The 24,520-nt window shown below is 35.9% G+C and overlaps 2 protein-coding genes across 2 annotated transcripts; both read right to left on the bottom strand.

The window, feature by feature from the left end:
- Positions 1-89: 89 nt before the first annotated feature.
- Positions 90-13,927, bottom strand: nfe2l2b (nfe2 like bZIP transcription factor 2b). The gene is made up of 4 exons (XM_067374025.1): positions 13,746-13,927; positions 7,729-7,941; positions 7,422-7,580; positions 90-3,800 (listed from the first exon to the last, which is right to left on the bottom strand). The coding sequence occupies exons 1-4, from the start codon at positions 13,779-13,781 to the stop codon at positions 2,556-2,558; spliced, it is 1,653 nt and encodes a 550-aa protein (XP_067230126.1). The 5' UTR covers positions 13,782-13,927; the 3' UTR covers positions 90-2,555.
- An 8,491-nt stretch (positions 13,928-22,418) lies between these two features.
- On the bottom strand, positions 22,419-23,925 carry cycsb (cytochrome c, somatic b). Its single transcript, XM_067373407.1, has 3 exons — positions 23,772-23,925; positions 22,808-22,982; positions 22,419-22,708 (listed from the first exon to the last, which is right to left on the bottom strand). The coding sequence occupies exons 2-3, from the start codon at positions 22,974-22,976 to the stop codon at positions 22,563-22,565; spliced, it is 315 nt and encodes a 104-aa protein (XP_067229508.1). The 5' UTR covers positions 22,977-22,982; positions 23,772-23,925; the 3' UTR covers positions 22,419-22,562.
- Positions 23,926-24,520: the final 595 nt, after the last annotated feature.

Below are 24,520 nucleotides of genomic sequence, written 5' to 3'. Positions count from 1 at the left end.
CTTTAAAGCATTGTAATGTAGAGGCAGTTCTCTAATATGAAACAACGCTCACAGCATAATTCTGCTGTTTTTGCTCCAGCAGGGGGCACATTAACGCATAAAATTAAAAGCATAGCCTATAGTCAATATTTATTCAATACATAAATGGATGTAGTGTCATTGTATTAGCTTTTTAACAGTTTGTATTGTATTTAAATATATATTGGAATTACATGACAATTTTATCTTAAAGCTTGCATATTAATTAGAACACACAAGTACTCATTAAGCACATTTATGTTTCAGGTATACAGTATATGCATCGAATATTTAGTAAAAGAGATTTTTATTTGAATATGCATCTTAGACGGCCTTCTTAAAAATACATTCAGCATGAATATTCAGAATCTCATTATATAATCTGTAAAATATTGGAGCTGTCAATAAATAATCTCTGCCCAAGCTCTACTTGTGATATGGATCTACATGAGTAGGTCTAGATTTTATATATATATATATATATATATATATATATATACACACACACACACACACACACACACACACACACACACACACACACACACACACACACACACACACACACACACACACACACACACACACACACACAGTATACTGTACTGGTCAAAAGATTGAGGTTAGTAAGTTTTTTTTAATGAAATAGATTATTCAGCAAGGATGAATTACATTGATTAAAAGTAACAGTAAAGACTTTTACATTATTACAAAATATTTATTAAATGCTGCTCTTTTGAACTTTCTATTCATTAAATAATCATGAAAAAATGTATTAAATTTCCGTAAAAATATTAAGCAGCACAACTGTTTTCAACATCGATAATAATAATAAATGTTTCTTGAGCACCAAATCATTTTAGAATGATTTCTGAAGGATAATGTAAAACTGAAGACTGGAGTAATGATGCTGAAAATTCAGTTATGCCATCACTAAATACATTTTAAAATATATTAAAATAGAAAACTATTCTTTTAAATTATAATATTTCACAGAATTACTGTTTTTACTGTATTTTTGATCAAAAAAATGCAACCTTGGTGAGTGTGAGAGGAATAAAAAAATCTTACAGACCTCAAACTTTTGAACGTAAGTACATATATATATATATATATATATATATATATATGCATTAGCTGGACCATAGTTGTCAGCTTAGTTATTTAAAGGTGCCATCGAATGAAAAATTGAATTTACCTCGGCATAGATGAATAACAAGAGTTCAGTACATGGAAATGACATACAGTGAGTCTCAAACATCATTGTTTCCTCCTTCTTATGTAAATCTCATTTGTTTAAAAGACCTCCGAAGAACAGGCGAATCTCAACATAACACCGACTATTACATAACAGTTGGGATCATTAATATGTACGCCCCCAATATTTGCATATGCCAGCTCATGTTCAAGGCATTACACAAGGGCAAAACTTCTGGATCTGTGCACAGCTGAATCATCAGACTAGGTAAGCAAGCAAGAACAATAGCAAAAAATGGCAGATGGAGCAATAATTTTTTTTAGTGATATTTGTAAATTGTCTTTCTAAATGTTTCGTTAGCATGTTGCTAATGTACTGTTAAATGTGGTTAAAGTTACCATCGTTTCTTACTGTATTCACGGAGACAAGAGCTGTCATTATTTTACGGCATTCGCTGTTATTTTACGGCATTTATACCGGCATTCGCTGTATTATGTTAGTGGATTCATTATGTCGGACTCACCCCAGGTAACTCATAATCTGCAGTTGTTACTCCTGTCTCCTGACAAAAACATTGCATGCGGCGCCTGTGGAGTGTGGAAAGTTACTGGAGCGTGCAGCCGCGCTCGTCTCTCACAAGGAACGTCATGGCAGTGATTGACAAGCCAGAGGGCCTATCGTTTACGCGATGATCGCGTAAACGATTGGCTGATGTTTTTAAGGCCCTACCTCATGCACAGATGATGTATATGTATATTATTCCTTTCAGTGCACCTAATAAATAGTCTTTTATCAGTTAGTAAAGACAGTTTCAAGTAATATTGCAAAAATGTATAAAACAAAACATCCTCTTTAGCACCTTTAAGGCAGTCGAGATCTCGGGGGGTGGGGAGCGCGAGATTTGAAGGGGCTGCGCACTGAATCGGTGCATATATAATTATGGCTCAAAATAGGCAGTTAAAAATATTAATAAAAAAAAAATCTGGGGTATTTTGATCTGAGACACATTCAGGGGACACCTTAGACTTATATTACATCTTGTTAAAACTGGTTCTAGGGCACCTTTAAATGTAACATTGACAACATTTTGGAGATTTCAGTGTTTCCTCATTCAAGTAGACAGCATCTGTACTGCATGACTGAAAACAGCAGCTAGGGAGATGATGCTAGATGATGCTATCAAACAACCTCCCTTAAAAAATCTGATAACAGGTGTTCAAAAGAGATTCATGTGAATGCATAAACAGGGCCAATGATTCCTCAAGCCCACAACTATTAAAATCCAAAACCACTGCTATGTCCAAGACCAAAGAGTTCTGCTGTAGGTACTTCAGATGTGTTATACAGCAGCAGCTAAATCCTCTGTCAGTGTATTTTTCTTGTTGGCTGTGCTACATGGCAGCAGGTAAACCGTGCCATCAGCGCTGTGCTGTAGTTTGTACTCTTTAGGATTGTAGGAGTTTCCCTGCTCATCTCTCAGCTGTCCGAACACCTCATTGTAAAGATTCTTGAGCTTCTCTTTCATCACACGAAGGTCTCTAGTGTTCCTCTCTTTTTCTTCTTTGCTTTTATCCTTCTCCCTCTTCAGATCCTCAATCTCGTCTTCGAGATCAACAAGACTATCCAGCTTTCGTTTTCGACAGCTCTGGGCTGCCATTTTATTTTTGCCACGTCTTCGAATGTCTCTGATGAGTGCATGTTGAGCGTGGTTGAGTTTGCAGGAGCTGATGGCTTCGTTAAATGCTTCCACAGGCAGGTTGATGATGTCATGCACACTAATCAGCAAGCTCAACGCTCGGGCTCGCTGTTCATCACGACATGCGCGCCGGACACCTGCAGCTCTGCTTGCGGTTGTGAGATCTGACTGAGGTTCTCTTTCTGAATATTCAAGCGTTGATTCATTTTGAGTTTTGTGTGGTGAATATGTAGCAGTTTCATACAGTGTTGCCTCTACTGTCTCAGAGTGGAGAGATAAAGGCAGCAGATCAGTGTAATCTGATTGGATGCTTTCCAGCTCATCCTTGTCTGATTGGCCGTTGCTTACGGTGTCAGCCGCATAGAGGGACATCTCTAAATCCACAGAGCCAACAGAAGCAGAGTCATCAAAACCCAGAAGGCGATGCTCCGCAAATTGTGAAAGCATTTGTGGAGCTTTCCTTCCAGGCACACTATTTAATTGTTCTGGTTCACTGAGTGTGCTAGTATTGATGGTATATGCATTTATATCAGGGCAAAACTCACTCAAGGACGAATCGCTTGAGTTTGTTTGGCATTTAGTAAAAATCCCTTGATTCTCTGGGCTACTACAGCTGTAAATTGTGTTTGAAGGTGAAGGTGTAGGATTGCCTGGATCTGAGAATGTCTGTATGCATGTTTCCAAGACTTCTAATGGATCAGAGGGCATGCATGATAAAGGCTGAGCAACTTCAAAAGAGTCTGATATTGTCTGTGTGAGTTCACCGATGTCACATAATTGATCTGTTGATTTTTCCCTCTGTGGCTCTGGCAGGTTGTGTTGGCAGATTTCAGTGATATCCTCTAAGGGCAAATTTGAGCCCTCAGACTCCAAGACATCCAGATAATACTAACAGAGAAACAAAACAGTATATTAAATACATTAGGCATATTTAAATAATTTTATGTGAAGAAAAACTTTATTTTGATCATTTAGGATGAGGCATGATATAGACAACACATCAAACACTTTGCAAAAACTGGTTAATTACAAGTACGGAAGAGGATTAGGGCCAAGCAATAATAAAAAAATAAAACCATCTTGAGATTAAAGTTGTTAAATTTCAAGAAAAAAGTCAAGATAAAATGTTGAGAATAAACGCGTTAAATTACGAGAAAAAAAGTAGTTAAATTTCGAGAAAAAAAGTCGTTAAATTACGAGAACAAATTTGTTAAATTATGAATTTGTTCTCATAATTTAACAACTTTTTTCTCATAATTTAATGACTTTATTCTCAACATTTTATCTCAACTTTTTTCTCGAAATTTAACAACTTTTTTTCTCATAATTTAACAAATTTGTTCTCATAATCTAACGACTTTTTTCTCATTATTTAATGACTTTATTCTCAACATTTTATCTCGACTTTTTTCTCTAAATTTAACAATTTTTTTCTCGTAATTTAACAACTATAATCTCGAGATGGTTTTATTTTTTTATTATTGCTTGGCCCTAATCCTCTTCCGTATAGAAGATATTTTTTTTTACTTGTATTAAAAAAATATTACATTTATTTGATAAATTGCATATTATTCATCTGGCCACTAAAATTCCATCACGATCACAAGTTCAGTATGGAGAAACACAAGGCTAAAAAAAAAGTACCACAAAGAGTACCACAAGGCTCAGTACTAGGACTGTTGCTTTTCAATTTGATAATTCTACCCTTGGGAGATATTATCAGGAAGCATGGCATTATTTTTCACTGTTACACTGATGATACCCAGCTCTATATTTCTTCACACCCTGACGAAACATACCAATTCACAAAATTAACGGAATGCACAGTTGATATAAAAAATTGGATGACTAGTATTTCATAATACAACTACATAATAACCTAGAAAACTGTCTAACACTTGATGGCTGCTCTGTCAAGTCTTTGATGTCAGTTAGGAATCTAGGTGTGCTCTTTGATACCAATCTTTCAAAGCCACATTTCTAGCATCTGTAAAACTGCATTTTTCCATCTTAAAAATATATCTAAATTATGACATATGCTCTCAATGCCAAATGCAGAAGAGTTAGTTCATGCTTTCATGACATCAAGGCTAGATTATTGTAATGCTCTACTGGGTTGTTGCCCTGCACGCTTAATAAACAAACTCCGGCTGGTCCAATATGCAGCAGCTAGAGTTCTTACTAGAACTAGTATTGGCCCGGTTCTGTCAACACTGCATTGGCTCCCTATTAAACACTGCATACATTATAAAATCTTGCTAATTACATACAAAGCACTAAATGGTTTAGCTCCTCAGTACTTGAGCGAGCTCCTAACACATTATAGGGGTCATTATAGTCTATTGCAATCTCAAAATTCTGGCCAGTTGATAATACCTAGAATATCAAAATCCAATTTAGCACCCAAACTCTAGAATAGTCTTTCTAGCCTTGTTCAGGAAGCAGACAAACTCTGTCAGTTTAAATCTCGACTTAAAACACAACTCTTTAACCTGGCATACACATAACACATTATCACATTTCTATAATTCAAATCCTTTAAAGGATTGTTAGGCTGCATAAATTAGGTCAACCAGAACCAGGAACACTTCCCATAACACCTGATGTTACAACATAAAAAGAATGGCATCTACACTAATATTAGTCTCTCTGTTTATCCTAAGGTTACCGTAGTCAGCCGTATCCAGATCAGTTGGTGGACCTGCACCTAGACACGACCACAACACAGCCCTGAATGTCAGCAGAGATCGTGTCTACTAGAACAATCCCCTGTGAAGACCTCATCGACGCGACAGCCATCGGCACAGATCCTCAGCAAAGACCACAAGAACCAGACAAGTCTTCTGCACAGACCTCTATGGCACGCTTCGTCTCCAAACCAGCGTGATAAATACGATCTTCAAGCAGAAGGAACTGGATGAAATATTTTGAATGCTATTGATCCACAATCTGATTTTTGACTTGTGATGCAACCTGAATCGTAATCACACCGTGTTCGTCCGTTGGCCAGAGGAGAACTACCCCCCGACTGAGCCTGGAATCTCCCAAGATTTTTTCTCCATTTCTGTCACCTGATGGAGTTTGGGTTCCTTGCCACTGTTGCCTCTGGCTTGCTTAGTTGTGGACACTTAATATTCAACGATATTATTGATTTGACTACACTGACACTATTGGATGAGAACTAAACCGTGCCGGACAAAGACATCACTGTTTTCTCTAGAGCTGCTTTATAGATCAAATGAACTGAATCAACACTGTACTGACTTCAGCTGGACAAAGACACTGTTTTCTTTTAGAGCTGCTGTACAGCCGAAATGAACTGTTTGCATCATTTAATCATTTTCCTGTTATCACTGTAAAGATGCAATATATAAATAAAGGTGACTTGCCTCGACTTGTACATGATAAACTAAATTACATACACTACCTTTCAAAGGTTTAGGTTCAGTAAGATTTTCTGTTTTTTGAAAGAAAATAATATATTTATTCAGCAAGGGTGCATTTAATTGATCAAAAGACATTTACAAAATATTTATCTTCTAAATAAATGACGTTCTTTTGAACTTTCTATTCATTAATGACTAACTTATTATGGCTAATAAGTACATTACGGTTCAAAGGTTTGGGCTTTTGATTCAGCTTTGATCACAATAATAAATTACATTTTAAATGATAAAAAAGTTCATTTGAATTGTAATAATATTTCACAATATTACCGTTTTTACCTGCCAACTACCCAACGATTCATGCTCGACTTTGAGAAGCAGGACTGTGTGGGCTGTGGGAGACAGAGTCATCCCAGAGACGATTCTGATATCAGAACGCTATTTAAGTGATAATAGGGACATTACCTGCATGCTATTCCATGAAAAATGTAAACATTAACTCACTGTATCTCAGATAAGCACACACCTCAAACTAATTACTATTACTTTTTAATTTTACTGATAAGATATATGGTACTATTATATTAATTTTTACCTAAATATAGGGAACAGCTAATAAATTAAGAGGAGTTTGAAACTAGATACTTTGATGTTAATTAAATCATTTAAATTTATGAAAACAATTACCCCTCACTTCACAGACATTTTTTTGTACTTTTCTCTTAATTATAAAAAATTTATTTTATTTGTAATTAAATTATAATTTATTTATAAAGCACATTTAAAATATACAGAGGTTGAGTCAAAGTTACTATTTAGAAAAAATAATAAATATTATAATAATAGAAGAATAGAAATAGCAAGCAGTGACAGTACAAGCATCTGTCAGACATGTTAGCGTTTAATCATTTAATACACTTAAACAATTATTTAATGCTCACTCTTTTTTTCTCAGGCAGAGGGGGAACTCTATTAAGCATGTGATTTTATAATTACCACAGAACCTGTTACAATTACTACTAGGTAACTTAAATCTAATGTTACTATGTCTGTAAATCTGCCGAGAAAGAAAATGTGTTCAGGCATGTCTGTGCGTGTCTTTCTGTACTGTGTGCATAAGCACCTGTAAGTCTGGCAGTGACAGCAGTTCACTAAAAGCCTGTTCCTGAGAAGGAGGCTTCTGAGACTTGGAGAATAGCAGGGCAGATAGCAGGGGATTCTGGGTAACGGGTGAATGCTGAGTAGACACTCTAGAGGGCAACTTCTCTGAGAAAGGCACAGCCTAAAACATAGTGAAAATAACTCGGTAAGCAACACTAAACAATAGTGTGCGCAGATGCTATTTTGAGAGACAATTTTGAGGTTTTCTGTATTAATTAAGGGATGCACAGTGTTTATTTGTTTACATGTGTAGTTAATGAAATGGTTACCTGGGAGTTCACAGATGAAGGACTAGGCAAAAACTCTCCGGTCTCTTTGTCAAGTTTCTGTAATCTTTGCATTATCCTTTCAAGCTCTCTCTCACTTTTCAACTCTCTTTCTCTTGCTCTCATGGTCTCCTCCTTCTGCCGAAGGCATCCATCAAAGATCTCTCGCTCCACCCCCAAATCGACATCCTGCCTCCATAAAATATCAATCAAATCCTAAAACAGAAAGACATAATGTAAAACAGACAATTTACCATGTTTGTATGTGGCCGTGCACAGTCATATTACAATAAGAGTATGTTTGCATAAACTTTCTGTGAACTCTCACAATATCAGTCATCTTTTTGTATGTGATTTGCATTTAAATTCATTTGCTTGGCAGGTACACCTTCTTACCAAATCCACCTGTAAACTGGTCATATGATTGCATCAGGTTGGTGTAGGATGATAGAACAATAAATGCTATGAATCAAGGTGAATCATTATATTTTCTGAATACAGTAAAGCATGCGTTGATTTCACCTTGTCAAAAACAATCAAACCGAACAACATATCAGGCAGTGGTTCTCAACTTCGGATGAGGACCTCAAGATGACTTAAAGGGGACCTATAATGCCCCTTATACAAGATGTAATATAAGTCTCTGGTGTCCCCAGAACGTGTCTGTGAAGTTTCAGCTCAAAATCCCCCACAGATCATTTATTATAGCTTGTTAAATTTGCCCCTATTTGGGTGTGAGCAAAAACACGCTGTTTTTGTGTGTGTCCCTTTAAATGCATATGAGCTGCTGCTCCCGCCCCCTTTCCAAAAGAGGGTGGAGCTTTAACAGCTCACACTATAGTTGCTCAACAACAACAAAGCTGGAGAATCTCACGCAGCCAAAATGAGGATTGTCAGTAACAGTGTTCAGCTTTACATTGTTCAAACCGGAGTCGACACTGATGGAGAGACTCAGGAAGAAGTTACAACTTTTAGAATGAAACTGGACGTTTCTGAATGGTTAGTGGATACATTTATGTAGTTGCTGTGGAGTTGATTCAACTCATCGACTAGCATGTGCCGTCATGTTAATCTTTTGTGCAAATCCAGCATCGAATTGACCCTCTTTGTGAAGCAGTCCGGCGTAAAATGACGGCATGACAACAACACTCGACTACAACAACTCTTCCTCTTCTCTAATTTTGGGGTTTGTGATGTCACTAACCCAGGAAGAACCTCGTTGTAGTCCCTACCAACTGTTTGTTGTAATCCTTAAATTATTAGTTCACTTTCAAATAAAATTTTCCTGATAATTTACTCACCCCCATGTCAAGATGTTCATGTCTTTCTTTCTTCAGTCGAAAAGAAATTAAAGGGATAGTTCACCCAAAAATGAAAATTTGATGTTTATCTGCTTACCCCCAGAGCATCCAAGATGTAGATGACTTTTTTTCTTCAGTCGAACGCAAATTATGATTTTTAACTGCAACCGCTGCCGTCTGTCAGTCAAATAATAGCAGTAGATGGGAACTTCAACTCTTACAGTAAATAAAACTTGCTTAGTGCAGCTTCAAAGATACCAGACGAGGAATAAGGGTCTTATCTAGCGAAACGATCGGTCATTTTCGGGAAAAAAAAAAAAAAAAAAAATACAACTGTATATGCTTTATAAACACAAATTATCGCCTTGCATGTGCTTCCGCCTTCCATATTCTTCAAAAAGCTTACGCCGTATGTTCTACGCCTTCCCTATTCTACTTATGGAAAAAAATGAAACTACCGCTGCGTTCTTTCCGTAAGTTGAATAGGGAAGGCGTAGGACAAACCGATCGTTTCTCTAGTATCGTTTAAAGCAGTGTTTCTCAACTCCAGTCCTTGGGACCCACTGCTCTGCACATTTTGTATGTATCCCTTATTTAACACACCTGATTTAGATCATCAGCTCATTAGGAGAGTCTGCATGAACTGAATTGAGTGTGTCAGATAAGAGAGACATACAAAATGTGCAGAGCAGTTGAGAACCGGTTTAAAGCCCTTTGAAGCTGCAATTTTGATCTTCAACTGTCTGGAGGCCATTGAAGTCCACTATAAGGAGAAAAATCCTGGAATGTTTTCATCAAAAACCTTAATTTCTTTTTGACTGAAGAAAGAAGACATGAACATCTTGGATGACATGGAGGTGAGTAAATTATCAGAAACATTTTATTTAAAAATAAACTAATCCTTTAAAAAGTGATTACTGTAAAAGAAAATATCTCTCTTTGCATTGAACTTTGAGCGTTGTAACTTTGCAGATGTTGTTTATGCTCAAACAGCAACATTACACACTAGCTAAAGTGAAAAAAGGGAAATCATAATCAAGGACCCCTTTTAAAATGACTTAAAACAAGACAAAACAAGGATTAAAATAAGATAAAACAACTAAAAATTAGGAAATGTCTTATTTTAATTCACCCCCTCATTCTTTTAGTTTGTTTTAGAAAACCTGTATTACATGAGGTAGGCTGAAAAAGTTAACAGAATCGTATAACTCCATACGCATTTTTTAAAAAAACACAACTTCTAACATATTTTAATGGGAATACATTTTTATCCTTAAAATCTCTATCCTCATCCAGCTGGAAAGGTTATAGGGCCTTATGATGTTGTTGTGGACAACAAAAAGATTGAGAACCCCTGATGTACGATCACTTGTAATCACTCTTTTGATATCATAAAATGGTAATCTGAGAATTTATGAGCCATGATGACTGTATGTATACGGTCAGAGGTTGTGCTGCCACTGAGGGAGCTTATCCACAATGATATACGACACAAGACCAATAAAGTGTGACCAAAATGTGCCTCTCTCTACTTTGTTTTCTACTCAAAATAAATATCAGTGACATCTGTGGTGCGCGCTACAGATGTGGAACTGAAAATAGAAACAGTTCAGATCAGATCAAGGAAGTTCATGTCAGTTCAGGTCAGATAAGTTCAGACCAGGCAAGTTCATTCCAGATCAGTTCAGGTAAGGGGTGATTGGCTCGAAAAACCTGAATGCATGTTAAAAGTAGTACACGAAAGATGACCGAATTCATACAGCATACTTTTAGGGATCAAGCAGAACAACTGTGTTCGAGATGAATGGCAATGCTAACGGATATCATGTTTCTCCAACAGACCTTTCAGTTCAATTCATTTTAGTTCATTATAGTTATTTTTCAGCTCATTATATGTTAATTTAGTTCTATAATTTAGTATAGTTGTTCAAAAAGATTTTTTTTCCCTTCAGTGAGCAAACAAAATATGACAGTGGCAAAGAAAATAATACCTATTTAGTTCCAACATACACTCTAAAAATGCTGGGTTAAAAACAACCCAAGTTGGGTTGAAAATGGACAAACCCAGCAATTGGGTTGTTTTAACCCAGCGGTAGGGTTAAATGTTTGCCCAACCTGCTGGGTAGTTTTCTTTAACTCAACTATTGTTTAAAAATGACTGTATTGCTTAATTAAAATTAACCCATGTGGAAATGAAATGAAATATGTTGGAAATGAACATGTATTAATGTTCAATGAATAATTATTAAAAAATAAACATTTATTAAATTGCTTATTAATAAATTTATATTTATAAAATATTAAAGCTTATTAATAAACATTCACCTTTTGTCTATTATTGTTGCCTCTAATTGCATCTGGTTTTTAATTTCCCAACTATTTTGGGTTCATTTTAAGCTAGCCAAATAGCAATTTTTAAACAATAGTTGGTTTAAATAAAACTACCCAGCAGGTTGGGCAAACATTTAACCCAACCACTGGGTTAAAACAACCCAATCGCTGGGTTTGTCCATTTTCAACCCAACTTGGGTTGTTTTTAACCCAGCATTTTTTAGAGTGTACTGCAATTTTGTCTTTTTTAATCATACCAGCCCTCTCAGAGAATCACACAATAGAGAACAACAGGAATCAGCTTGTCATTTACTATAGTTTACAGCCTAATTTGTAATCTATTTTTACTGTCATTTCAATTTACTATCAGTAATAGATATTACCAATTATGTTTACAGGGGGAGAGACAGAGCTGTGCACATTGTACACATCAGTGGCAATGATTAAAATATTTTCAAGCATATTTTAGCACTATCAGATCTCATAGCTAGTGTAAGTAACCTGAAAGCCATGACACCACGGTCCTCTGAGTGAGTGCACTTTACACAAACAAAACCTGCTAAAGAGCATTGGAAATGGTTAATTTGAGTCGGTCATAAAGGCCTTGAGTTTGTTGCCCTCTCGCTGTAGTCACGCAAGTAAATAAATGCTCAAGATTAAGTAGGAGACTGACCAACTGCAGAAAATCGATCCATCAGAGACTAAAAAAACACAAAAAAAACAGAACAAGAATAACTGGGAGAAAGAAGGTATAAAGGTGAGCTCAGTGAAAGGTGAATACAAACGCCTACAGCTGGGTGGTGAATGTGATGATGCAACTGTGTTAAAGAGTAGGCTGATAGAGCCTTGTGTGTATAAAGGACAACATATTTGTGAATTAACCCTTCTCTCTGGGGCAAATGGCTATCCACCCTGAAACAGTAGTGCGGTAGTGGGTGTGTCTGGATCAGGTACACAAAGTGAAATGTTTATTTAACCAACCCACTCACTTGAATTCATGACCGCCAAGACCTCAGCCTCAAAGCTTTCCTGTCCACCACTCCCCATTTTTAGCCTAATATTCATAAAAAAGTATTAATTCACTAAGTTCTAAAATATGTTCTAATACTATCTTTTTTATTATTGCTAATGTGCATTTAATCACTTTTTTATACTGTCACATGAATATAAGGTCCCTATAAAAAATTATGCTAGACCTTCGAAATAACTTTTAACAATTCTGAGCCATTTTTGCAATATTTAAGGTGGAAAACAGGTGTACTTCAACACATTAACTGGTAAAAAAAAATGATTTTTTAAAAATATGTATGATATACACTACCATTCAAACATTGGGGTCAGTATGTTTTTTTTTTGTTTTTTTTTAAAAGAAGTCTCTTATGCTCACCAAGGCTGCATTTATCTGATCAAATATAAAGTAAAACAGTAATTTTGGGAAATTTTATTTCAATTTAATATTCCTATTTTAATATATTTAAAAAGGAAAGCCGAACTTTCAGCATCATTACTCCAGTTTTCAGTGTCACGTGATCCTTCAGAAATCATTCTAATATACTGATCTGCTGCTCAAGAAAAAACGAAGAAACATTTATTGTCAATTAAAAACAGTTGCTGCTTTATGTGGAAACTTAAAAACTTGATTTTGTCATTTATATTTTTCACATAATCTTTAGCTTTGAATATAGGAATGATTGCTTTCTTAACTGGTTGAATCATGAAATTATAGTTGTTCTTGTACTTATTATTTTAGTAAAAGGTTGAGATACTTCATTTTATATACAGTCAAACCAAAATTTATTCAGACACCTTGAACATTTCATTCATTAATACAATTTATTCACTATAGTTTAAAAAATGGTAATAAAATATGACAAGATCTCATAGTTAAACTGTCAGAAAAAAATAATCTTAATTATGTCAGATAACACTTAAGCAAAACATGGTCAGGTCAAAGTGTTTATCAGTTTTTATCATTTTTACTGGTAGTCCACTGTATGAAGAATATATGAAGAATATATATGGGTATAATATGTCACTCACATAAATGAACTATAGTGTCCTGCACCCAATAGTAAAAATATATAAAAAATGTCTGAATAATTTTTGGTTTTACTGTATATATAATATATATATATATATATATATATATATATATATATATATATATATATATATATATATATATATATATATATATATAATTTCAGCTTGTAAGCCACTTTTCTTATAATAGGCTACAATTACAGGAAAACCAAATGAGTCCTTGACCTTATCCATCAGTTGCACCAAAGTTTATGGCTGTATATATGAATTACATGGTGAATGTTTAACAAAATACAAGCTATTTGGTTTCCCATGAAAGTATTGTTTGTTTGTTTTTTAACTTACCGAATCATGGTGAAACTGAGCTGAAGGTTCGTCCATGTCTCTTAGCTGATGAAATGTCTGATGAAGGACTAATACAAGCAGACGCAAAGCATATTTCTGGATCAAAATCTGACGACACGCGTGTGTAACAGATCCCAAATACAGGCAGGACTCGCCCACAATATCCAACAGCCAATCAAACCGAAGATAACAAATTCAGGGACAATCCATCAGCCAATCAAACAGCAGATTCAAAGAAACTCAAAGGAGACATGCCTTCATCGCTTTATAACATGTCTCTACAACCTTCTTTAGTTATAAATCAAAAATGAAATGGTTGAGGTTGATCAAATTTATCCTGAGAAAAAAACACATAGGTTTACCTCATTAACACGTAAAATTACATAAAAAATTGCTACTCAATTTTCCTTTTCAGAACCTACAACTGTAGGCTACCAAAAATATAATTTAATAGAAGTTTAATGATCAGATAAAATCTTATGAAGATGAACCACTCCACATATTAAACGTGCACAATGTAGCTACATTGCATTTTAAAGTACAACAAAATGCATAGTGATTTAAACAGCTTTTAGATGAATCAAACAGAGCAGGCTTCGTCTTTCAAGAATTTCTTCCCCCTCAGCTTTCAACACGCCACGAAATGTGACAGGTAGCTGTGATCAGCGCCATGCCCACTCTACCTATGCCAAGGGTACGAGCTCAGAGAAGACTCTCCGACGAGCGCGTTCATGAGTACCCTACACGTTCACGTTTGGCAGCTCCACGTCGACATTCCTTTAGCGACGGGAGAGAGGGGGTCCAGCGATACATTCAGTCTGTTTCGAGGCACAGCCAGGAGAGCCACCGGTCAACCGTAAGGTAAGCAGGCAGTATTAAACTTTCATCAGTGGCTTTGGCCTCTAGTTTATGTTTTTGGACGTGATGCAATAAACTCAGGAAAGCGTGCGTACTAAATTACGTTGCTTTAGTCAGTTCTTAAAGTGATGCCAGGCTTAAACTACTATACAAAGTAATTTGAGAAGTTTTGGATACAAAACCTGTGCAAAAAAACAGATAACTTGTTTAAAATAACAGCTTAGCTCTTCACAAATTCATATAGGCTCACTGTAAACATGCTTCTGAAAACTGAACTGGTGAATTTAGATGTTATATATTAGGTGGGAAAATGCATGTATTTGTTTCCTTATATTGCATATATACTCCTGACTGAAAAACTTATTTTTTCCTTGGCCTTTTTTTCTTTTCTTGTAATAGACATTTGTGTATGAAATAAAACTTCCATTACAGACTGTCAAATTATTTAAGGATTTTCTTAAATATTGTTGCAGCAGTTTGAAGTTGTTAATGCATGGAGACACGTCAGCTTATTCTAGAGAGTGGACATAAATTCTAACATGTGTTTTACTTCCCAGGAGCCTCCGAAGCTGATTGGTCCTGAGTGGGCTACCATCTCAACCAAGGCGACTGCAAGCAAACTGACTGAAGCCCAAATGACGGCTGTAAATGTCTGACACGTTTTAAAGACAATTCTACAATTCAAAAACACGAAAATGTATTCACAGGCTTCCTCCGCCAAAGTCGCATTCCCACACATGCACATATGGACACACTTATACAGAGAAACACACACACTCAACCATGGCTCCTCAGGGAAAGTTCTGTGGTCCACTCTGGCTGTGTGAGTGTGTGGTCAGTGCATTACAGAACTTTGCTTTAGAAGCTCCACCCATCAAATCCGTATTGATCCCTGAGAAAATAAAGGCTTGGTTTTATGAGTTTCATGACTGCTTTGAAGTATATATTGTAAAATGGAATTATATGTTTTTTGATAGTATTGTTGACTTCAGATTAACTTTTTTTCAGATCCGTTAACCGAATCGCTCTACTCCTACTGGTATTCATATAAATATATAATGAGTACACAGGCTATATTTAGAAATTAAAAACAGCATAATGAAAAATATACAAAAATGAGTCAACACAGTTATTAAAATGAACAATAGAAATTTATGATGATATAATAATTCAAATTACCTCCATGGTTAACAGCTTGCAGATTTCGGATCTTACTAAATCTTCTAATGTTTTGAACAAAGTGTTTTTGCTTTTCTTCTTCTCCCTGTCAAGCATATTTCACAAGTGTGAAAGTATACCATTTTGTATTCTTGGCTTGTAAATTCTATTGGAACTCACAATGGTTTATATTGCTAAGTGCTGCTGGAACAAAACGGTTTACGGAAAGTTATACTTGTGTGAGTATATTTTATTTGAAGAAGCCAGTCAGTCTCTCATTGTTGAATGCATGGCACATAATGTATTTAAGAGTGGCTAAATTCTTTGTTATTCTTTGAAGCTCTAAAAGGGATAGTTCACCCAAAAATGATAATTCTGTCATTGTTTCCTCCCCCTCAAGTAGTTCCAAAACTGTATAAATTTCTTTGTTCTGCTGAACACAAAGGAAGATATTTGGAAGAATGTTTGTAACCAAGTGGATATCACCCACCATTGACTACCATAACAGGGAAAAAAAATAATACCATGGAAGTCAATGGCTACCGTCAACTGTCTGGTTACCAACATTCTTCCAAATATCTCCTTTTGTGTTCAGCAGCTCAAATGATGACAGAATTTTCATCAATTTAAGTGACATAAAAAGTTGCAGTTATTAAGTATTTTGCACTTTATCCAGTGTCATATTTGGAAAATTCACCAACTACCAATAAACATCATTTTGTAATTTCAAAGATTTTAGGTTAAAATTGATAGGAATATATTTTTCACTATTTTAAATATTTTTTCCTTCACTAGTTAATTTATATAAATAATATTTAATGTAGTCTTTCAATTAAAATACAATAATACAATAATAATACTACATGTTTATTAGCCAATGTGGATGTAAAAGACAGTTTTGTAACTGCATCTCTTCATGTGGTAGACTATGTTTTCACCACCTCTATTTCATGGTGGTTTCAGTCTATTTTAGAGTGGAAAATGGTTTAGGTGAGGTGGCATATTGCACGAAATTTAGGTTAACTGTTAATACAGTTACAAGTTTGACACTTTATAGAAAGAAAGAAAGAAAGAAAGGAAGAAAAATAGCTTTCTGCTGACCTCTAGTGGAGTTCTGTGGCATAAGTACAGTGTACTTATTGTGTTCATATTGCAAAACACTTTTGCTGCTGTTGAGGTGGGATATGGGTGAGGTTAGGGACAGGTTTGGTGGTATGGGTTCAGTTTAAGGTTGGATTAGTGGGTAGGGAAGGGTCAATAGTGTAATTATAAATGTAATTACAGAAATTATTACAGATGTAATTACATGCAGGTGTTTTTAAAATATAAGTACAATGTAAAACAGGTATGTATACAATAAGTGCACTGTATCAAATGATTAATTTAAATCTAAGTACATATTAGTTAAAGGGTTAGTTCACCCAATAATGAAAATTCTGTCATTAATTACTCACCCTCATGTCATTCCACACCTGTAAGACATTCGTTCATCTTCAGGACACAAATGAAGATATTTTTGATGAAATGACTCCTCCATAGACAGCAATATAATCAACACTTTCAAGGTCCAGAAAGCTACTAAAGAAATCGTTAAATCAGTCGACATGACTGCAGTGAATCAAATGTTATGAAGTGACAAGATATTGTTGAATAAAGTCATTATTTTTGTTTTGTTTTTGTGCACAAAAAGTATTCTCATCGCTTCATAACATTAAGGTCGAACCACTGCAGTCACGTCGACTGATTTAACGATTTCTTTATACCTTTCTGGACTTTGAACGTGTTGATTATGGACGAGTCACATAAAGTGGTGTATAAAGTACTCGAAAACCATACTTGAAGTATAGATATCTTACCAGAAAATGACTTTGGTAGAAGTAAAAGTCACTGTTTACAATGTTACTTGAGTAAAAGTTTTAAAGTATGTGATATTTTTTTGTACTTTTTTTATATTAAACATACTTAAGTATTGAAAGTAAAAGTACATGTAAATGTAAAATACAAAAGGAGCAAAAAAATTATTAAAAACTGTTCTATACACAGTTTGAGCAGCAAGATTGTGTTCAGTTTTAACTCTTTCTTACATTTTGTTTCTTTGAATTAAAAAAATGGCTAAATGTTTATTTTAATTTTTAAATATAAAAAATACTAATATATTAATTATACATTGATCGTTCATTTTAATTCATAGTGCATTATAACTAATGTAAGAGACAACTTTAAAATGTTAAAATGTAAATGTTGAAATTAAAAATGAACATCTTTTATTAACCTTGTTTAATGTTACAAACGGACTCTTATTGTGAAATGTTACCATTTCATATAAATCCAAACAGTCATGCTTAAAAATTATAGCACATTACTTGTGTCTAATTTAGAAAACTTGATGATTATCTAATCAAAATTAGTGTTTCAGAAAAAAAGAACTGAAATCAAATACATTTCTGATTTATGTTTCTGTCGCTGCATGATGAGGATACAGTTTAAATATGCAACTTCGCTGGATAATGAAAGGTACAATTTGTGATATTTTTTTCCGCTAGAGGTCGCTAGAAGCCAATTCAAAACAAAGGCGTAGTTTGATGACGCCAAGTTTTAGAGCGGAAACTTGGGACATGTGGTCTCCATCTCAACGGACGGTGCAAAAGAATAGGGATTGGAGTTTGGAAGAACTCATGTTCGTGGATGCGATTATTAACGTTACTTTAGTATGAAGCAGAGCAGGACCGAGTGTTGCGGGAGCTGAACGAGGAGCTGGAGCGATTGATCAACACACGCCGCACGAGCAGCGGGACTTTTATTATGACACAGTCGCCGGCGCCGCTTCCGCTTTTCCGGTCATGAGTTTACGGGAGCTGTCCTTGGCTGCGTTCCAGTTCGGTTTTTAAATGCCCTTCCCTCGCTAACTTCACTCGGTCTTGTTGACTCGGATGTACGTCATTGCTTACGTTGCACGAGTGCCCACTTCTGGCGGAACCTTTGTATGGGCTGAACTGGAACGTCCTAAGCCCTTGATCACTTGGAATCCGCAATGGAGCTGTTTTATTATTCATTTTTTCCCCTTACAAAATTGTTTAATACAGCATTCTATATGTATATGTGTGTTTTAAATGTTTAAAAAATAATTAATATATCATAGAGTTGTTTGTGGTGGGGTAAATTAAACGCGATATGCGGTGACGTCACAATCGTGTTGCATTGTGTGTTATGGAGCTGCCTGAAATGTACATATGAAGTAGACTCGCTCCCTCGTTCAAAATCGAGGGAGCGAGGGTCTGTCCATATAAACTTCCCTCGTCCACTTCACGAAGTGGAACGCACTTCAAAATGGCGGCAGGGATTCCCCCGAGGGGAAGTGTTTAGGGAAGTTCGCGAGTGCGTGTCTAAAACCGAACTGGAACGCAGCCATAGTCGACAGAACCAGCGGGAGATGGTAAACAGTAATTATGTTCCATAAATAAGTAACACAATCCACCATAAAACGTGCAAGAAGTAAATAAGGAACTGCTTGAAGCAAGCTAGTGGTTTGCTGGACGCTACTTCCATTACTTCCGCATTTGTCCACGGCAGTTGTCATGTGGTTTCTGCGTCAGTAAAGGCGGTAACAAAGGTAACTGACGTCATTGACAGGCGACTGCACTGCCCCGTGTCACTGTTTAGAATGGGAATTTTCTCATGATTTACAAGTAGTTGAAAACATTAGAGATATTGTTAGTAATCAGCTGGACAAAATATATAACACTAGCCTAGTGGTTTTTGGATATTTTACTGCAAAAATTTTACATATTGTACCTTGAATGCATAACAGCGAACAAATAGATAAACTAATGCAAATGAATGGCAAATATCATGACATTAAACATTTGGTGTTTTTGTCACCTATTTGTACCGCTCGAGGTACTACTAATGTTAGCATCCTCTCAGCCTTGATGGCAAACATACTGCTGTTCTCCACTAATGCAGCATCTACTCAACAAACGAATTACTTTATAATGATATGAAAACATGTGTAGTGTACACTGTATAACATACTGTTTTAAATCCGTTTTTGAAGTGTCCTGCTCCGTGCAGCGCGCAGCCTCATAACATGTGTCAAAACAAACTCTACGAGGTATCTGTGATAGTTTTTATTTCGCCTCTAGAGGTCGCTCTCATACTGTATAATGACAGCGCACTCTTCTCAGCCACTCCAGCAATGAATGCAACCTGGAAAATGAAACCAACCGTGGTTGTGCGAGCCCTTGTTTGCGCATGCTTGCTTGCAGTCTGTGTTCTTCTGACTTTATTTTGTTGTAAGTAACGAAAATGCTTTGGGAAAATGTATCAGAGTAAAATACATTTTATTTAGGAAATGCAGTGGAGTAAAAGTAAAAGTTGACAGAAATATAAAAACTCAAGTAAAGTACAGATTCTTCCAAAAAATACTTTAGTACTTTAACGAAGTATTATTACTTAGTTACGTTACACCACTGGTCACATACCTCTCAGATTTCATCAAAAATATCTTAATTTGTGTTCTGAAGATGAACGAAGGACTTACAGGTGTGGAATGACATGAGTAATTAATGACAGAAATGTTCATTTTTGTGTGAAATAACCCTTTAATTAACCATTTGATACAGTGCACTGCACTTATTGTGTACATACATGTTTTACATTGTACTTATATTTTAAAAACACCTGCATGTAATTACATCTGTAATTAATTTCTGTAATTACATTCACACCTAATATTGTGGGACCGAAATATAAATTATAAGTCTATTACACTTACATCATAGATCGTACGTCAAACACAGATCAAATAAGAAGTGAAACGATGTTTTTTTGTTGACACTGTAACATCTTCGACATACATGTGACAGAGGTTCCTCTCCATGACACACACACACACACACAATGGTAGGACTATAGGCTACTTACTCCATTTATGTCAAAGTCATCAACACGATATTCTCACCTTATAGCTTTAAATAAATAAATATATTATTTATCACATACATGTTCGCAACACCGACATTTATCACAATCAGTGACGGATTAATGCTGTCAGCCAAAATGATAATAGTTTACTGACATACTCAAATAATGGAATGGATTGTATTTCAATCAAATGTTAACTTAAATAAAACTTGTATTAAAACAACATATGGAAAGTTTTTTCTTTCAGTTTACGAATGAAAGTCATGAATGACGTGCTTCGACAAATATGCATGTTGATTGTGCAACCTTTACGTTACAAAATAGCGTTGGATAAGCTGTCAGTGTCCTCTAGATGGCGACATTTTAATGTGAAATGACACTTCTAATGACATTGAAACTTTAGAGTCAGGGTAGATTTGTATATAAACAAGGTTGTTACTTTCCTATGACATTACATATGATCCAAATATTTTATATTAGGAAGGTTCACAGAACCAGATCCTTTTGTAGGATTGATGTAAGGTAGTTGGTCAGACTGGATCTGACCAGCTGTTCACTTTTCTGCGAGGACTCGGTTCTCTGTTCGGACTTTGCTTTCTGACGTACTGCACGTATCTACATATAATGTTCATGATCGAGTCGTCAAAGCTTAGCGCTGATAAGGACTGTTTGCTACGCTGTTAATTTGTGTGATCCACCAAACTGATAACACGTCTTTCCTGGTTCATGTGAGGGGATTAAATTACTCATGAAGCTACACTGCTGAACTCAGTACCCAGGTCACATATGACAATTGACCAACAAATACAGGCTAAAAGATTTAATCTAATCTGCTTTCATTCATGAATGTTAGTTACTTCTTCAGTTACAGTTATTCTAGATTTATATCTAAAATTTGGATGAATCTGAAAAACAGGGCATACCAATCAACAAAGTATTTTGTAACCTTATCAGAATTAATTAAATCAAAGTGCACTTTAGTGATACTGAATTTGCAGTAAAATTATTTTAATCAATAGTAATTTTATAATTTTTCTCTTATAAGAGCCATTGCTGCCCAATTTCCTGATCTGAAAGCGTCAAATTTCCTTTAGCCAGCAATCATAAGTAGCACCCTTTATATTGAACCATGACTATGATTGTTTGATAACCTTCCTTAGAAGGTGGTGCATTTTTTAGGCAAACCATCATGAAGACCTTGATGTACTTGCCACATATTTTTACCAGGACATTGTTAGGACTTGCCATAAAATTTCTCAGTGTAGTAAGAGAACACCTTACGCTTTATATATCCTAAGAACAGCATCACCAGAGTCATCCGACTACTACAGCTTAGCACACGGAGAACTGAAACTCAAAAGAATGCTAAAGAAACACTGGTGCGCTTTCACTTTAAACTGCACAACATCAGCAATAAAGTGCATGAAAAGACCATGAAAAGCTAGAAGAAAAAGAAATCAAAATGGACCATTTTGACCGTTTTATTTGACAGATGAAATCCATTCGTTACAACCAACTACCAATAAGCATGCTGCTTGTTCAGTCAACTCAATGCAATCCAAATACTTACAGGGATCAGTATATTTTAATAATTTAAATGTACAACAGCTCCTGTGAAACCAGGGGACACATATTTCATTCCCTCAGTGGAAACACTAGGGACCTGCAGTAACTTGACTCTCACTATTGCATGGACAAACATAAAAATGGACATCTTCACTGCTAAAATGGACTGGCTTTAGAAGCATGCCATGTTATGATGAATAATCCTGGCCACCTGATCTGTCACACCGTCTGAATAGATACTGTTAAAGACATTCGAATCCAAACTACAAACATTTAATTTAAATATTGCCGCCTCCTCGTTCTCCATCTGTATTATGATGTGGCTGACTTTAAGTATGCAATAAGGTCTGCTCTCTCGCCCTTCTTCTTGATCCCAGCAAAGATCATCTTTGTGCCTGGAATGTACTTCTTGGGGTTCTCCAAATATTCCATCAAGGTATCTTCACCCCAGACAATGCCTGAGAAAAGCAAGGCACCATAAAGACTTGTTAAACATTACCGTTCAATCTCATTGTGAAACATAAGACACATGCTGTACTTTTATCAAGAAGCCTTACCTTTGCTCTTATTGGCATCTGTGTAGGAAAACCCCTCTGCCTGACCAGTCTTGCGACCAAAAAGACCCCAAAGATTTGGCCCGACTTTGTGCTTGCCTCCGTTTTCAACTGTGTGGCACTGGGCGCACTTCTGGACGAAAACCTTCTTTCCCTTTTCAACGTCACCCATATTTACCTAGAAGAAAAGGAGATGTGAAAACACTGCAGAAAGGCATTTGAAGGTTGAGTGGACAGATCGTCAGAAGGTCATTCAAGGATGGAGCATCTATAAGCTTAACCTTAACAGCTCCAAGACATAAATCAACCAATACAAGCTCTAAAACAGGTCAGTCCACCACCCATGGAGATGCAAAGCATCTGATGTTGATTTCTAGTCAAATAGATGTATTTAAACCCTGCCAATTCGTATCTGTAAACATCTTGGTATTAAGTTGTTCATCCTTAAATCGCCTTTATTAAAAGAAGCCTTAATCACTTATGTATAGCTCGTTCGGCATCAGCCTTTTAAAACTAGCTTAAAATGATTAAGAACTCGGATTAGAGTTTGTATGACAAAAATCCATATTTAACTAATCAAAATACTCTCGAATAAGCGATACATTTCTGAAGAAAACAGCAAAAGTCGTAAACCGGCTTTACATCCACGTTGGGGAAGCTAGCAGCTAGCCACATCTGGCTAGCCTATTAAAAAAGCATACAATGTCCCACGAATTAATGAACATTTATTATTGGTCCACTACATAAAACGAGATTTTTCCTTGTTGTAATTAAAAATAAAACGGATTAATTTTCTTATAAAGCCTTACGTATTTCTATCTTGACATACAGTTGTTCTTGAGAAGCACCGGTTAGCTTACGCAACCTCACATCATCCTTCCCCAGAACCGCTTAAAAATCCTCCATTTCGGCTAAATATCACATCTGTGATCGTTAACACGTCGAACAGATCCTTTAAAAATGTTACCTTTTAAACCGTGTGAGGAAGCTCTTTGTCTTGTGGGATGCGATATTCTGCTCGTGCCGGTCGGGCGGGCGGACCGCTTCAGTATCAGGGCGAAAGAGAAAGGTCACTTCATTTTAGAGGCGCGAGAAGGCTCCGGTATTTGACGTCACAATCATGCGCTGCCTGAGCCGTCACGTGCCTAATTTCGACGAATCTGGTAACGGTCCCGTAGCTGTTCCTCTGAAGATCCATCTATGGAGTTGTGACAGACAAGTGCTTTTAAAGAGATAATCGGTTTAGATAAAGCGGAGTTCAGAGTCTGATCACGTTGTTTGTACTTATAGCATGTATATGCAGCATATAAGGTAAACTGAACGGGATGGAGCAGACAGAGAACGAGTTTGACCTTGGCATCTTGTCATATTTACATTTTTAATGAAATACCGACTGTCATGGAAACATATCAGTGTAACTGCGAATATATACTACTTACTAGTTATTCTAAGGAAAACGTTTTTTTTTAAATTATTTTTTACATAAAGATTCATTAATTAATGATAAACTATCGAAGGCGTGGTTACCCTGAAAACAAGATTTAATGAACGCTTTCTATATAATAATATCATACCTAGTAAATTTACTAATTATATTAACGTTGCACCTTGAAACATGCCCAAAGCGCCTCCTCTGTGCACGAATACAGCATGACGTTGTGTCACATGATTTTTTACTACGTGACTGGAGTTTCATTACACTGCAGCACCATCGAA

This window comes from Chanodichthys erythropterus, chromosome 21 (assembly GCF_024489055.1).
Source record: "Chanodichthys erythropterus isolate Z2021 chromosome 21, ASM2448905v1, whole genome shotgun sequence".
NCBI lineage: Eukaryota > Metazoa > Chordata > Actinopteri > Cypriniformes > Xenocyprididae > Chanodichthys > Chanodichthys erythropterus.
Note: the sequence above shows the minus strand (reverse complement) of the source record. Positions and strands in the feature narration are given on the sequence as shown.

What these genes read in the sequence shown, in the direction of transcription:
- nfe2l2b (XM_067374025.1), bottom strand. Translation starts at nt 13,781, where the DNA reads ATGGACGAACCTTCAGCTCAGTTTCACCATGATTCG. An exon ending in CTCAGTTTCACCATGATTCG is followed by an intron (nt 7,942 to 13,745) that starts GTAAGTTAAAAA and finishes TTTCTGTTTTAG; the next exon opens with GATTTGATTGATATTTTATG. An exon ending in CTTCATCTGTGAACTCCCAG is followed by an intron (nt 7,581 to 7,728) that starts GTAACCATTTCA and finishes ACTATGTTTTAG; the next exon opens with GCTGTGCCTTTCTCAGAGAA.
- cycsb (XM_067373407.1), bottom strand. Translation starts at nt 22,976, where the DNA reads ATGGGTGACGTTGAAAAGGGAAAGAAGGTTTTCGTCCAGAAGTGCGCC. An exon ending in AGATGCCAATAAGAGCAAAG is followed by an intron (nt 22,709 to 22,807) that starts GTAAGGCTTCTT and finishes TGCTTTTCTCAG; the next exon opens with GCATTGTCTGGGGTGAAGAT.